The sequence below is a fragment of the Corvus kubaryi genome, unplaced genomic scaffold, assembly GCF_017639235.1.
Source record: "Corvus kubaryi isolate FWS band 111438036 unplaced genomic scaffold, C.kubaryi_AGA036_p1.0 37396, whole genome shotgun sequence".
Classification (NCBI taxonomy): Eukaryota; Metazoa; Chordata; class Aves; order Passeriformes; family Corvidae; genus Corvus; species Corvus kubaryi.
This window is the reverse complement of record NW_024581135.1, coordinates 14,024,577-14,038,684: the sequence shown is the minus strand read 5'-3', so window position 1 is coordinate 14,038,684 and position 14,108 is coordinate 14,024,577. Positions and strand designations below refer to the sequence as shown.

The following is a 14,108-nucleotide window of genomic DNA, read 5'->3' as shown; positions in this document are numbered from 1 at the left end:
TCTAGCTGCCTAGTGCTCTCTGTGAAATACTTTGTGGCAGTTTTAAGTTACTGTTCCTGTGTTGTTTCATGGGACTGTTTTAATGTTGATGAATGTATGGTGCACAGCAGGAATAAAAACAATCTGAAGATCTTTTAACTTTTAACAGACCCCCCCTCCAACTAATTTATAGTGACCAAATTTCCTCAGTGTGCCTTTTTCTTCTCCTTAGGGAGTGACAGCTCATGTCCACTTGTTCGTAATATATTCAGCATCTGTCGACACCCTTCCAGCATGAAGCTGAGCAGAGCCATCTTGTCCAAGGCTGGTAACTGAGCTCTGAGACTGCCATCAAAAATAAAAGCTGCTGAGCTTGAACCAGATCTGGATATCTGAGAACTGGAAACTGTGAAGGACAGAAGCGACTGCGTTGATAACTAGGAGCACTGCATGCTTTGCCATGTACCGTGTTTAAGGATTTAGCAGACAATGCTGCTGCTTTAGCATATGAAGGAGCCCTCACTCTTTAAAGTAAATCAAAACAAAAAAAGCAAAAGCACCCTGAGGTGCCTCTCCCACTCTGGCTTCATCTCCCAAACTCACAAGATACAGATACTCAGCAGTCCCTGCTGTCTGGTGCAGGTGTGGCAGAACCTCAGCACAGCACTCTTGCTGCCCTGTGCTAATGTCAGCTGAGCTGTGCTCTCTCAGCTGCCCTTGGCATCTTCTTCCACATAAGAAAAAGACACTTGAGAAGTCTGCACAGCTCTATGTTGAGGACATAGTTGCGATCCTTTGGGAGGAGGGGGCAGCTGAACTCATGTCATTGCCTGCTGTGGGAACATGCGTGACTGGTAACAGGGGGACAGCATCCCCTTTCACACTGCTGGTAAATCCGTGCCTGCTGTAGGTGGCGAAATGTGGGAGGGCAAGGGCCCTGTTCTCCCCAAATGGTGAAATCAAGAAATGTAATTTGTACTGTACCTGATACAGGTGTGGTGAGTGTCCTTGTGTCCTTCACCTTGGTTTGTGCTTTTGGGAAAAAACAGTGAAGCATTCTGGATTGGCCTTTGCAGAGATGAAAGCATTTGCTGCCAGGCCAACCAGGTGGTCTTGGCTTAGTCTCTGTGGTATCTTCCCTCTAAAGATCTCCAAGTTCAGGGTCCATCTTGCTGGTATCTAGTAGAGCAGATCTGCTTGATGCAAATGTGTTCACAGTAGTTGTTGTTGGAAGGAGAGAGCTTGTGCTTGGCAACCTGTTCTGAGATGGAAGAAAATCTAGGGACTGGTCGTATGACTTAAAAAACCTGCTGATTTGTTCAGAAATGTCTTTTTTCTATTGACCACTGAGAGGGTGTTACTGTAGGGTCTTGAATAAAAGAAGGCTTCTATATTGCCAGTTTTAAAAATCCTTGTAAGCGTATTTTGAGCTTTTCCTTGGACAGGTAATAAAAACCACTGGACATACTGCTGTTAAGGGAGCAGTTCTAGTCATGATTTTTTTATTTTCCTTTTTTAAAAAATTACTTTGAGTAACATATTAGGTGGAACAATGAGCTTGGGGTGTAGCTTTTAAATATTTGCCAGTGACATTGGGAAGCTCTTGAGTTTGGGGTTTTGGAGGTTTTTAAAGTTTGTACTTTTTTCTTTAGCACTCAACTGGAGCTATTAAAGAGTAATATGAACAATTTTTTTTCCCACTGAGAGTGCTTATCTGAAGTAAAAGCAAGGGAATGCATATGGAGCTTTCCCATTTCTTCAAAGAGCTTGTTATTTATAGGCTTTTTGCCAAAGCTGATGCCACAAAAAATTGACTGAGCCCCTGGGCTTTGTGTACCCTTGAATGCTATCTTTATTTTTTTTCCTTAATGAGTCTGTATGAGGCTGGAATCAGCACAGATTAGCTGCACAGTACTTACTGTGCCTTTTGGTTTAGAATTCTGACTTGAACAAGTCCCACTGCTGTATTCTGGGAAGCCAAGAATCAACCCATCCCACTTAGATACTGTAGCCCAGTTCTGTGGGAAGTAGCAGTGAGCCTCGCAAGAATGTAAAGGACTACGAACATTTTTTTAAAGCATTACTTGATGACAATATACTATAGTTAGAGACAGTGTTAGCAGATCCTGATAGTGAAGGCTTCCCAGAGTGGGAGTGGCATTAAGGCAGGGAAATGTCAAAGCCCATTTTAGATAAGTGATTTGATCACAGCATGGAAATTGAAGGCAAAGTGTTTGGTACCTTCTTGAGAAAGAATTCAGTGTTGTCAGTAGGGTGGGAATGGGCTGGGGAGAAACTGTTGTAGGTTCTACTCCAAAAACAAAGATGCTTTTAATGTGGGTCCTCAGGGATGTTGGTCTTGCTGAGACAGAGAGTGGGGTCAGCAGATGTTATTGCAAATTCTGAAAACAGTAGAAAGAGAAGAAGAGGTAAACAGGGAAATGAAAATCATCCTGGCCTCTTTCCTAGTGCAGAAGATTAACTGGGCTTCTGGCCCCATGTCCAAGAGGGCTTTTATCTTGGGCACAGGGTGCTACCTATGGGTATAGCAATTTTGACCTGCCAGGCAAGACAGGAGTTCTCCACCAACAGCATGCAGGACAGGTTCTTGAACTCCAGGTACAGGAACAGCCTAAGATCCACTAAACCTGTGGAGGTAGTTGTGGGAGAAAGGTCCAGAAACTGGGGTTAGACCTGATTCTTCTCTTTGTGGTCACCTAAGGTCCTAAGACACTCGATGTCCTGTGTGTTTTAAGATGTTGACTTTAGCCTGGTGAAACTTGTTGCCATGAACTCTCTCTTGAGCCCATTATGGGGAAGCAGGTTTTCCAGGAAATAATTCTGAGTGAGAAAACTGGAACTTTATTTTTTTCTATATTGACTACAGAGTGAGAGAGAAGGATGAAACATGAAATGCAACTCAGTGTGACCACAGTGAGTCACGTTAAACTTGAGAAGTGTGTCCTGAAGGTGCAGGTCACAGTGAGGCTGCTGTTTAACAGCTGTCAGAGGAAAATACTTGAGATGAGCCTTCAAGGCAATGCAGCATGACTGGCTCCTTACAGAAATTTTTTAATACAGTAGTATTTAGGAAAAGGTGGTGGCTCTTTGACACATACATGGTGTTCCTTTGGCTATGCATGCTGTTATTATCTAGTCACCCTTGGGTTTATATTGTACTTCGTGTTGTATGGAGGAAGGAATGGGGTCTTTTTGAATAGGATTTTTTTTTGACACAAAGTGATTGACCTTCACTGAAGCTGTCATCTTCTGGATTTGGGAAGAACAGCTTTGGAAGGGCCTTACAGGGTCTGTCTCTTGTGTAGAGTGAGATCAATCTGGATTAAATCACACTCGAGATGCTTGTCTTAAGGTCTTTCATTAGCAAAGGACCTTCATGCAGTCTATCCTAATGATTTAAAGTCTCTACTGTTCACATATTTTTTGGCTATGTGAACTGAAAATAGTATTTTTAGTTGTTTTAGAATATGGCTCTAAGCATGAAAATTCTCACATAGTTTAGCTATAGGGACACCTGTGAAAATCAAACTCAGTGTGTCTTGAGCTGAGCACTGAAAACTGGTCATCTCCTCTCTCTGTTCCTCTCTTATTTGCCAGCTGGAAATGCCAGAGATAAATTTGGTGACTCTGTGACATGCTGACCAAACACTCCTCCTTACAGCTGGATGGATGTGACATTAGAATGGCTTTTCCAGGTCATTCAGGAAGTCTCTAACAAAACGCAGTATTGAACCCTCATTTCCCAACACTTAGTTCTGTAACAGAGGCAATGTCCTGTCTTTGTGGGATCTATTGAACCTTGTTAGCAAGTAAGAAGCAAACAAGAACTGCTCTGTGTGTGCCAAGTTTGACATTGCCCTTTCCCATCTTCCGGTGATCCAAGGGCCTTGGTGATTGCTCAGCTATGGGAATAATTTCCTCAATTTAAAATGAAACGTTAATATGTTTGGTGTTTCTTCCTCTCCACCCCCATCTTCCTTTGTCCAGTTGTATGAAAGAAAGACTTAATTGTGTCAGGCTTGCATGAGGAAAGCCAGGCTGTCCCCGAAACCAGCCTGGAGTCAGGCATGGAGGGCAGGAGGACATGCCCTGCTCCTGGGGAGGGCTGGAGGGGGAGCAGATTCCCACTGCCGCTCGTGCTTTTCTCCCCAAAACTGAATGCAATAACCTAAGTATTCCATGAGCACAAATCTGCTTCATTGAACAAGTCACATTGCATCTTGGCACAGAAGAAATGAGGCTTAAAAAAGCTTATGAAACTTCCTTTGTTTGTACCTTATTAAGTTACGTGGCTTTGTGCTTTCCATCTGACTTGGACACTGTTTTCTTCTCTTCCGAGTAGAATGTCTTCCATGGAATAACAGGCAGCAGCCTGGCATCAAGGACTTATTTGTTCTGTTGCTAGTTGTCCCATTGGCACATGCCAATTTATTGCAATTCAAAATTAGCCACAGTAGTTACTGGCTTAGTGCCCACTTGGGACTTGAAGATTATGCACTGGAATTGGCAGACACAGCAAAAGTCAGAGGTGGTGTTGGTGAGGGGTGGAGAGGTCAGGAGATGGAGTGATTTAGGGGCAGTGGGCCCATGTCAGTAAGATATAAGTGCAGCCCCTCTCTGATACAGTGGGGAGTAAGATGTGGACTTGCAGGGCTGGAGTTCCCTGGCTGTGGGCTTAATGACTTCCCCTTCATCGGGGCTGGACCACTCTAAATTCAGGTGTTTCAGAGGCAGATTTAGCTTTGACACAAAATAAATGCTTTTATTTTATTGCCTTCCTGCTCATCAGTTGCATTCCCTAAACTGGTCCTTGGCCTGGGTGACCCATATGCCGTGAAAAGTAGAGTTTTACTAGGTTATTGGTTCACAGAATGAGTCTACATGGGGTTTGTTGAGAATATTTGGGGCTTCAGGGCTTTTGTTGTGTTGCGGCATTGATATTTCAAAAGGGAGCGAGGGAAGGTGCTGACTGAGAACTGTGGCTGCACTAAGCAGCTGGCATATATTTCTTTATTAGAAAGCATAAATGTGAATATGTTACAGTTGCTTTTTTGAGCAAAGCTGAACTGCCTTTTAGTTGGTCTGATACTGCTTCTTGATGCTGACAGCTGCTGCATTGCCAGCAAGTGTCTGTCCTTAATGGGGATTGCTGTTCTGTGTCAGAGAGTTTGGTGGTCACAGGGCTCATGCCCCGATCTCCATTCCCTTCCTGCCCAATTCTTGAAGCAGAGCTGGAGACCCTATACTAATCAGTGTGGGGGCTTGCCTTTCAGGAATATTTCCACCTGTAACAAACCTGGGAAAAAAAGGGTAAACTGCAGCCAGATAAGATGCTTCCTTTTGAGTCCTACAAAGCTGTGGTATTTAGGTAATACTCAGTCATTGTGTGAATCTAATGGTCTTTGAGGAAAACCTGCAACTTGGATATCCCAAAGCACATTTTCAAATTTGCTAAGAAAAAATGCTGTTTTTAAAGTCTATTTCATGCCTTTACTTCTCTGACCATTGCTAGCAAATGTCACATCTCTGATACGAGAATTTCTGTATTTCCCTTTTGCTGCTTCCTTACCTCGCTTCTCAAAGTGTAGCAATTCCAATCTTACTGCAGATAGTTCTGCCCACAACAGCAGATTACAAACACATCAGTGATATGAGAGGAATGTGATTATTTACTGATTTGTTAATAGCATCTTGCCTTCTAGGTTCTTAAAGTGCTTTCAAAACTTCAGTTGAACTCTGAGTCTCCTTGTTTTGCTTGTTGCTTTTACTCAAATGCAGGAAAAACTGAGGCTCCATGGGTGGAATTTGGCTCTCTTTGGAGATGCTACAGTAGCTGGTCTGTGCCTGTTGATCGTAATGTGTGAGAAATGCAGAGCATTTGCAGGTCTAGCTATAATTATTAGAAGAGAACTGGTTTCTGAGAAACGCTGGAAAAGATGTCTGGTGCCTGAGGCCAAAAATGCTGGCTGGGATGACAGCCCCATCCTGTCATAGTGAACTGTACTAAATCAAGACTGAAACCCACAGCAACACTAGAGCCTCCTCTGAAATCTGTTTCACAAGGTGTTTTGTCGGATTCATACAAAGAATTCCCTTCTTCACCCTAGCTTGCACCATCTTGAAATGGGCCCTATCCTTAAGCAGGGCCAGGACTCCTGAGGTCAAGGGCAGACCAAGGAGCCTAGCCATGGTTGCTGCTTAATCTTTTAAATGCCAGATCCATGCCTGCTTCTGGTGTGGTTTGCCACCAGACAGCAGCTGATGTATCACATCATCTCTGATCCGCCCCGAGATCTGGGAGCTGCGGTGGAGTCCTGTCTCCTGCCCTGGTAAATCTGCTCCATTAATAGCTATCAAAGGGCCTGAAGTTTCCATCCGAACTTTATCTGGCTTTGCAGTGAGCTGGAGGATTAAAAACTGTCGCAGGGGAAGGGAGGGAGCAGCCGTGGCTCACCCGGAATAGCCTGACCTATGACGGCACGTACCAGCCTGGGGAGGGGAGTTGTCCTGTGAGCTCACGGGTTATTAGCAGTGAGCACAGACATGTCTGCAGTCAGCAGCACACCCAGGGCCATCTGCTCCATCCCTGCCTGGTTCAGGGAGTCCAGAGGGATTTGTTTGTACAACTTGCCAGCCCAGCTCTTTGATGGGGGAGCTGGAGTAGGCTTGAGGGCCAGCATTGCGGCGCCATCCTTCTGTGTTGCTCAGATGACTTGGGGTTTGACCTCTGGGCTGTTCGTTTGGGGCAGATCTGGTTATGAGAGAGAGCATTATGAGAAGATAACCCCTGTCCTGGCGCAGGATTGTTGTCTCTCTGCTATGTCATAGCAGGTAAAAAAGGGATCATTATATGGCCAGCAGACATGGGGCACAAGCCTTCTTCTCCCAGATGGGGAATAGCGTAGGAAGCAAGAGCAGGGTTTTTTGTGTAGCCAGGGATTCACTTCTCACAGCCTCTCTCTTGTAACTAGTTTTGTTTTCCTTGCTTTGTTCCTCTGCTGACATCCCCAAGTCACCTGTTTAACCCACCTCTTGTCACCACTGTGGAATCACACAGGGTTTCTCCTTGCTTCCTCTCTCCTCATTCAGAGCTGCTCCCCACCTGAGCTTCCCTGTTACAGTGGGAGCTTTTTCCTTAGAGATAGACTGGGAGTTAGAGCCCTTTCCAGTGCCCAGTATTTAGCAGGAATTGTGCAGAGCACCTCAGCACAGTGGAACAAGATTTTCCCAGCTAACCAGATGATCCCAGACTAAGTGTGCATGTTCCCCAGGGGGCAATGGGACTGGAAATTAACTCCTTGGATGTGCTGGAAGCAGACACGTGGCTCTGTAATGAATAGTCTGTGAGTGCTGCTCAGTGTTTTTCACCAGGAAGCACTGAGGCTGTTCTAAACCTTTGACCCTGGTGACATACTCCGGATTCCTCCCAGTTAATTGCTCTCCTTCCCTCCCCTCCAGGCCTGAAAGCATCACATCTCCTGACTGGCCAGACAGATGCATTGCCCTGTAAAAGTCTCCTCTATATCCCCAGTAATTCTATTGATCTGCACATTGAGAACATCATCTGTTTTGGAATTTACAGCTTGCATACTTTGTTGTTATCAGTGATGGGTGCTATTGGTGTGCCTGCTCTTTGAACACCTAGGAAGTCATCCAGCAGGTGGGAACTCTCTGCTCCATAGATCTGGCAGCTTAGGGGAGTGCAGCTGAACAATATCTGGAGGAGGTTCCCCATACCACCTGATAAGAAAGATGGGGCCATACTGAATCCTTCTCTCCTGCTGGCATGGCAGAGGAATGTGTAGCCTCAGCAGCAGTGTTGCTATGGGATGTGCTCCCCTTTGCTGGAGTGGGTGAGCACAGGAGACACCAGTGTCTGGTCTACAAGACTCTGCCAGTACAATCAACATTGCTTCTTCTCTCTCCAACAAGCTCTTATGTGCCAAGGGTTTGTGAGGAAGAAGGGAATATTCATGCTGTCTGTGTCCTGCTGTGTAGACAGATTTACCAAGCACATTAGGCATTTGTAGCTGCAGTGTTTGTTGCTGGCACTTGAGCTGTAGAAAGTTGTGCTTGTAATTCTGGAGGTTCTTGATTCAGCTCTTGGTGACAAAGAGAGCACTCTTTGTGTGTGTATCCTTTTTCCTCCTTTTGCTGACATTGGAATACCTCAGCAATTTCTGGAGGTGAAGAGAAGCTGTTGAACAGAGGGAGAATGAAAAACAGTGAGTCCCTCCTAGACATTTAATCCCAGCTGAAATAAGGGGATTTAGGAGCTGAATGCTGAATGACTGCACTGATTCATCACGTCTACCACTACAGTCAGTTACTGTGGTCAGGGCTAAGATTGGAATATCCATTCATGTATGGGGGAGAGAGGAACTGAGATTAGCCAAATAGGCCTAACAGGTGTCCTCCACCTCAACAGTATAAAAATAATGAGAGTGGGCCAGTAGGTGCATAGCCAGTTGGACTGAATGATTGTTGTAGGTCACTTCAAATTGAAAATATTCTGTTCTACATCCCTTTGCATGATCCTTTTCAATTCCATTTTAGGGACTAATCATGAAAGACTGATCCCTGCCTTGCAGAGGAAAAATTCCCTGTGTGCTCTCTGAGAAGATCCATGCCTAGCAAAGGCAGCTGGAGGAAACTGGTTTGGGTGACTGTCACGGCTCTCTGGTAGTCCTTCAGAGTCTGGAAACACTTACTAATGGTCTACCTGAAGACCTGATGTCAGTAACAAACACCTGCTATTTTCATCTTAATCCCCTTCTCCCCAAAAAGGGCTGAACGTGATAGCTGGGGTCTGTGGGTAAAGGGCTGCTCTGCTGTGCTCAGCAGAGCAAGGGAGACTCCAGCTTTCCAGTGCTTTCTGCCTCTTGGGCAGTCATGCCCTTTCCAGACAGGGCTGCCTCGCTTGTTGAGGTGCTCCCTCAGCCCCCTTTGTAGCTCACCTCTGACTCACCAAAATGTCCTGTGACTGAGGACTGGGTGGGCTTTTCTCTGGTTTTATTGTCCCTGGCTTTTTTTTTTTTTCTTCTTTTTTCTGGCATGGTTAGGTTTTAGTTTTGATTAAGAGAGCTGATGTAATCGACCTTAACCAGTCACAGTGTATATTATATCCCAGTCTCCCTGCAGCTGGAGTTGCTTGGGGCATGACAAATAGCTGCTGTCCTCCTCCACAGGTTTGCCCAGACTTCTTGTGATGAACATACCTGCCAGCCCAGAACATGAAATGCTTTTTTGTTCTAAGCCTGGAAGTGTAGTGGTTTGGTCCAAAATACTCATTACTGTTTATCTGCTGTGAGATAAGAATTAGGAGAAATGCAAAACAGGCACCAAACTTGAAAGAATATAAAGAAGTTTATTAACAGACCTAAAAGAAGAAAAAAAAAAAATACCACCTTCAGAACTCTCCTCCTCCCCCCACCTTCCTCCCTTCTCCCACTGACGATGTGAAAAGACAACCCTTAAGATGTTCAGTCTGTTTACCACTTCCATAATAACCTTGTTCAGTCCATTTAGAAAGAGAAGTCTCTTCTTGCTCATGCTATGAAAACATTATCACAACGAGACAGCCGCCCACTTCCAAATATCGTTCAGTCCATTTAGGAAGAGGAGTCTCTCTGCCTGCGTGTGAGTCCTTTCCCCCGACTTGCAGCTTTTCCCGCAACTGCCTTCGAGGGTCCACTCTTGAAGTTTTTTGGGGTACAATTTTAAGGTTGAGCCGTTCAGAAACAAAAACAGAGGCCCTTCTCCTTCCCTGGGAGCAAAGGGTCTTCATCATCTTCATCTTTAGGACTATCTCTGGGAGCATCTCTACGGACTGAGGTTTTCTCCTTTCCCGTTCGGAGCAAAAGTCCTCATCTGGTTCATCTCTCCCTGTCCAAACTTCTCATGAAATTACAGCTGCGTCAGCATCTGCCTATCTCAGCGCAGGTGCTTTTGCTCACGAATTGAACACTCCACCCCCCATATCTTCATGAAATTACGACAGGATACTCTGATATATGATAGCTTCACAACAGAATTTCAGCTTTAAGCATCTCCTCTCTCTCTTCCCTCAGGTTTTCAGCTCTTCACAGCAATAAAAGGGTTACTCTCACCTCGGCCTTGCAGCTTTACAGCTGGAATGTTGAATTTTTTCTTATCGCAGTGGAGAGGGGGGAGAGCCGAGCCGCTCCGGCTGCCCACGGCAAGGCAGTGGGGGGGGTTCCACGGCTGGAACAGGTCCATGGCTCCAGGATGGCCGTGGCCCGGCCCGGCCTGGCCCAAGCAGGGCCTGGCCGGGCCCACTGGGCCCTGCTCGGGCCCTGCAGCCACCTGTCCCAGCGCCGGAAACGAGAGAGAGCTTGGAGGGGGAGTTTGCCTATTCTTAAATGTGGATCACAGAGGTGATCACAACTTTAAGTGGCTTAGAGAATTGTCCATATTCAAACTGGCCAGCTGATAGGTTCTATCAGTTCCCAGAGGAAACTGTAAGCACCCCTTAGCAAGGACGTCCCTTCCGGGACTATGCTTGCTAACCTATGACAGGAAGCAATCCACTTAGCTGCATGGAGAGGGAACTAAGAGAGAGAGCTGATAAGGGAAGTAGTCTGATAAGGATTTCTTTACAGGCTGTGGGGAGCTGTGCTGTGCAGGGAGGTGGCTGCTGACACTCTCAGAAGTGACACTTGGACTGAGTGTCACACAGATTAATGGTGTAAGGTCCCCAGTTGCTCTCAGCAGCCAGCCCTTGCCAAGTGTGTGCACAGTGAGAAAAGGTGGAAAGAAGGTGGGACTTTTCACTGCTCCAGCCACCCTCTCTCCCTGAGATCTCTGCACAGCTTTCTGTGTTTGAGGACTGTCCAGCTGTTCTGGGAGCAGAACCCCACCCTGTCTGGACTAGAGACTAGTGTTAAATTGGGATAAGTGTAACTACACAACACAAGGCATATTAGGGATGTGGTTTGTGTCTTGCTGGTTCAGGAGATAAACAACTGGATTGCTATTGCCTTGTCTGCAAAAAGCGTTAGAGCAGTGAAAGACAAGCCTCAGTCATGCTCTTCAGTACAGCAGCATGTAAGAGGTCTGAGTTCTTCCTGACTCATCTGTAAATCTGTTTGCAAGCTATGACTGTGTGGAAAAATATTCTGAAAATTCTGAGTGCAAGAATAAGGGTGATTTTTTAACTTCTCTCAGCCTCAGGACTAAAAACGTGCAACTGTTTCTTTGTCTCTGCTTTGCTGTATCTGTGTTTGAAGTCTCCTTTCTTCACTCTCTCTGCAGGTCCTTCAGAAGCTTGGTAAAGCAGATGAAACAAAAGATGAGCAGTTTGAACAGTGTGTGCAGAACTTCAACAAACAGCTGGTAAGATAATTGGCGATATGTAATTGCACCCTGGGTTTCAGTATTAGCTTCCAGTCATCTGCTGCAATATGCAATTAAAGGCCATTAAATTAAACAATGACATAGGCCTATTGAAGTGACCCATAACTGCTAAGTTTTCATTTACAAGAAGTGACACTGTGACTTCCAGGGTCCCTTTCATCATACAGTATGATGCAAGTTGGAAGGGGCCCATCAGGATCATTGAGTCCAACTCCTGGTCCTGTGCAGGACACCCCAAGAGTCACACCATGTGCCCCAGAGCATTGTCCAAACTCTTCCTGAACTCAGTCAGGCTTGATGCTGTGACCAGTTCCCTGAGGAACCTGTCCCAGTGCCCAACCACTCTTCAGGGTAAAAAACCTTTTCTTGATACCCCACCTAAATCTTCCCTGCCTCAGCTTCATCCTGTTTCCTCAGTCCTGTCACTGGTCATGAGAGTGAAGAGATTGGTAAAAATAATACTTGTTCTAGACCCAATTTTAGAGAAAGAAACAGCTCAACCAGAACACTTTCTTCAGTTGGCAGTTGCTTTGCAATGTAATTTTTGCTACTCCGCTGGAAGCAGAGATATAAGAGCAACATTGTGTCCCTGAAAGATGGATAGGGTGGGAAACAGATCAGAAATAAAAAAATAAAATGGAGCAAGGCAGTTTCGGTTTCCTAAGCACAGTGAAGGGCAGAAGAGACAAAGAAAGCAAATGGTGAAAAGGGAACATCCTTCCTTGCTAAGACCTAAATCTGACTTCCTCCCCATACTTGCACAATCACTGTGTCAGGCCTGAGTCATTATTCTTCTGCGTGTCTGCCTCATCCCCAATATTTTAGTGCACAGAAATATTTTAACAGTGTAGCAATTTTTCCCCACCCTCCTACTTCAACAGCAGTAGGTTTCTATCTTCAGCTGGGTGTGTTTTGCTTTATTTTTTTGTTTTTTGTCTAGAGCCTTCAGCTTCCCAGAAGGGAAAACACCAGTTACCTTGTGGGTTTTGCATGTTGGTGCTTGTCAGGGGAAGCATTGCTTCTGTTTCGTGGCAGGAAATGTGTGCCACAGCATAGCTCAGGTGGTGCTGAAAAAATCTGTTACTCTTTTGTGGCCTGACACATTTAGGACCTTTTTCTAGAGCTGTTAGTGGCAGCTGCATCGTGTCTGTTGAGACTCAGCAGATGTGGTTATGTGTCGCAAAACCAGCTGAGTAGGGATTTGCCACAGCTGAATGTAATGAAAATCCTTCAGCCTGGCTTTGACTTACCTCTAACCAGAGCTGATTGCAAATTCTTGGACACTAATGCTTGTTCTCTTGGCAGCAGTAGTAGCTGTTGCTCCAGAAGTTCATGCAGCATGTCTGTAGCATGTCCAGCAATGATACTCTCTTGTACACAGCAGAATAGATTTTAGCTGCTTTCTGACAGCATGACATTACTAGATGTGACTTTTTTGGTATAATTTTTAAGTAGTTAAGAAATAACGTTTTTAAAGGAGAAATACCAAAAAACTCAAATCCAAATTTCTAGATGTGACTGTCTGGGATGGCTTTTTCGGCTTCCAAAGCCGTGAGTTCCAGTGGTGCAGTGAGAAGCCTGTTAAAGAAACACTGCCTCTTGTATCCCTTACATCTGAATTTCTTTTCCTGTCTTGTGGAGCAGACCATGAACTAAATTCCCCAAATAATTAATCAAAGAAGCTGGAGGCTGCTCTGCATTTGCTGCTTTGGGTCTGCTGGTTTTGCTTAGGCCCTCGGTTTTCCTATTACTAAAATAGATGCAGGCAATGCCTGTTTTACAGGGCAAGCTGTGAGTGTGAGTTAGCTGGATTCTTAGGATACCCAGAGCTGAGGAATTGTCATGCCAGGTAGACTAGGGGAATAAAAAGGCAGCTATGTATGCATATGTACACACTTGTTTTTATTTTTGTATGTATGAGATGTGTGTGTAGTAGTTATCTTTGAGATTTCTATGACCTTTCATTATAAAGTCTGCTCCAGTGGGAAATGGAAGTCTGGAGGAAAGCTGATCTTTTGCTGCAGGCTGGTGACAGAACAGCTCTGCTCTCTTGTGGAACTGGCTGGGGTGTGAGCAGGCAGTGGCCTTGTTCACTGGCTGATTAGAGGCTCCTCTGACTGTAATGACTGTGTTGGACCACTTTGACGTATGTTTCTGTGTGTGGGCTGTCATCAAATGGAATGCAGGTCTAAAAATCACTTAATCATTTTCAACCAAGGTATTTGTGGTTCTCTCAAATAGTGGTTGAGTGGACATAAGGGAAGGCATTGCACTTCCCAACTCTCTGTCCATCAGGTTCCTATAAGAGCACCACTCTGAGGTCCCTGAATGATAGGAACTTTTTAGCTCAGATGGATTTGCTTTGTGACGAAAGAGCTGGACACAAACATGCAGCTGCAGGTCTTGCCTGTGTTTCTTGAAAGCTTGACAAGCAGCAGAACTGCCCCACATTATTCCCTCATCGTAGATTATCTTTGGCAACTAACCTGCCCAAATGTCCATTTGAAGGCTACCCCCTCCTTCCGCTTCCCAGTGTCACTTTTGTTCAGTCACTGGCACAAGGATCTGTCCCAGATATTGTCCTTGCTGGCCTGGGAGTAGGAGTCCTGCTGTAAAGGTGCAACTCAGCTCCTGCCCGAGGTGTGCCAGGCTTTGGCTTCTCTTGCCAAAGTGCTTACTTCAGTGCGCTGCGTTGAAGAGCTCACTGGGGGGACTGGGCGAGGCTGGTGGCA

General features: G+C 45.4%; 1 protein-coding gene across 23 annotated transcripts in view; it reads left to right on the top strand.

Moving 5' to 3' along the window:
- Positions 1-14,108, top strand: part of BIN1 (bridging integrator 1) — a 96,652-nt gene that overhangs the window by 29,128 nt on the left and 53,416 nt on the right. For 14 of the 23 annotated variants that reach the window (XM_042041651.1, XM_042041650.1, XM_042041644.1 and 11 more), the window contains exon 2: positions 11,275-11,355. In XM_042041651.1, the coding sequence (XP_041897585.1) occupies positions 11,275-11,355 (81 nt within the window). Of the gene's footprint in view, positions 1-649; positions 869-11,274; positions 11,356-14,108 lie in introns of those variants that run through there. The other 9 variants (XM_042041647.1, XM_042041642.1, XM_042041641.1 and 6 more) reach the window with 1 other exon arrangement.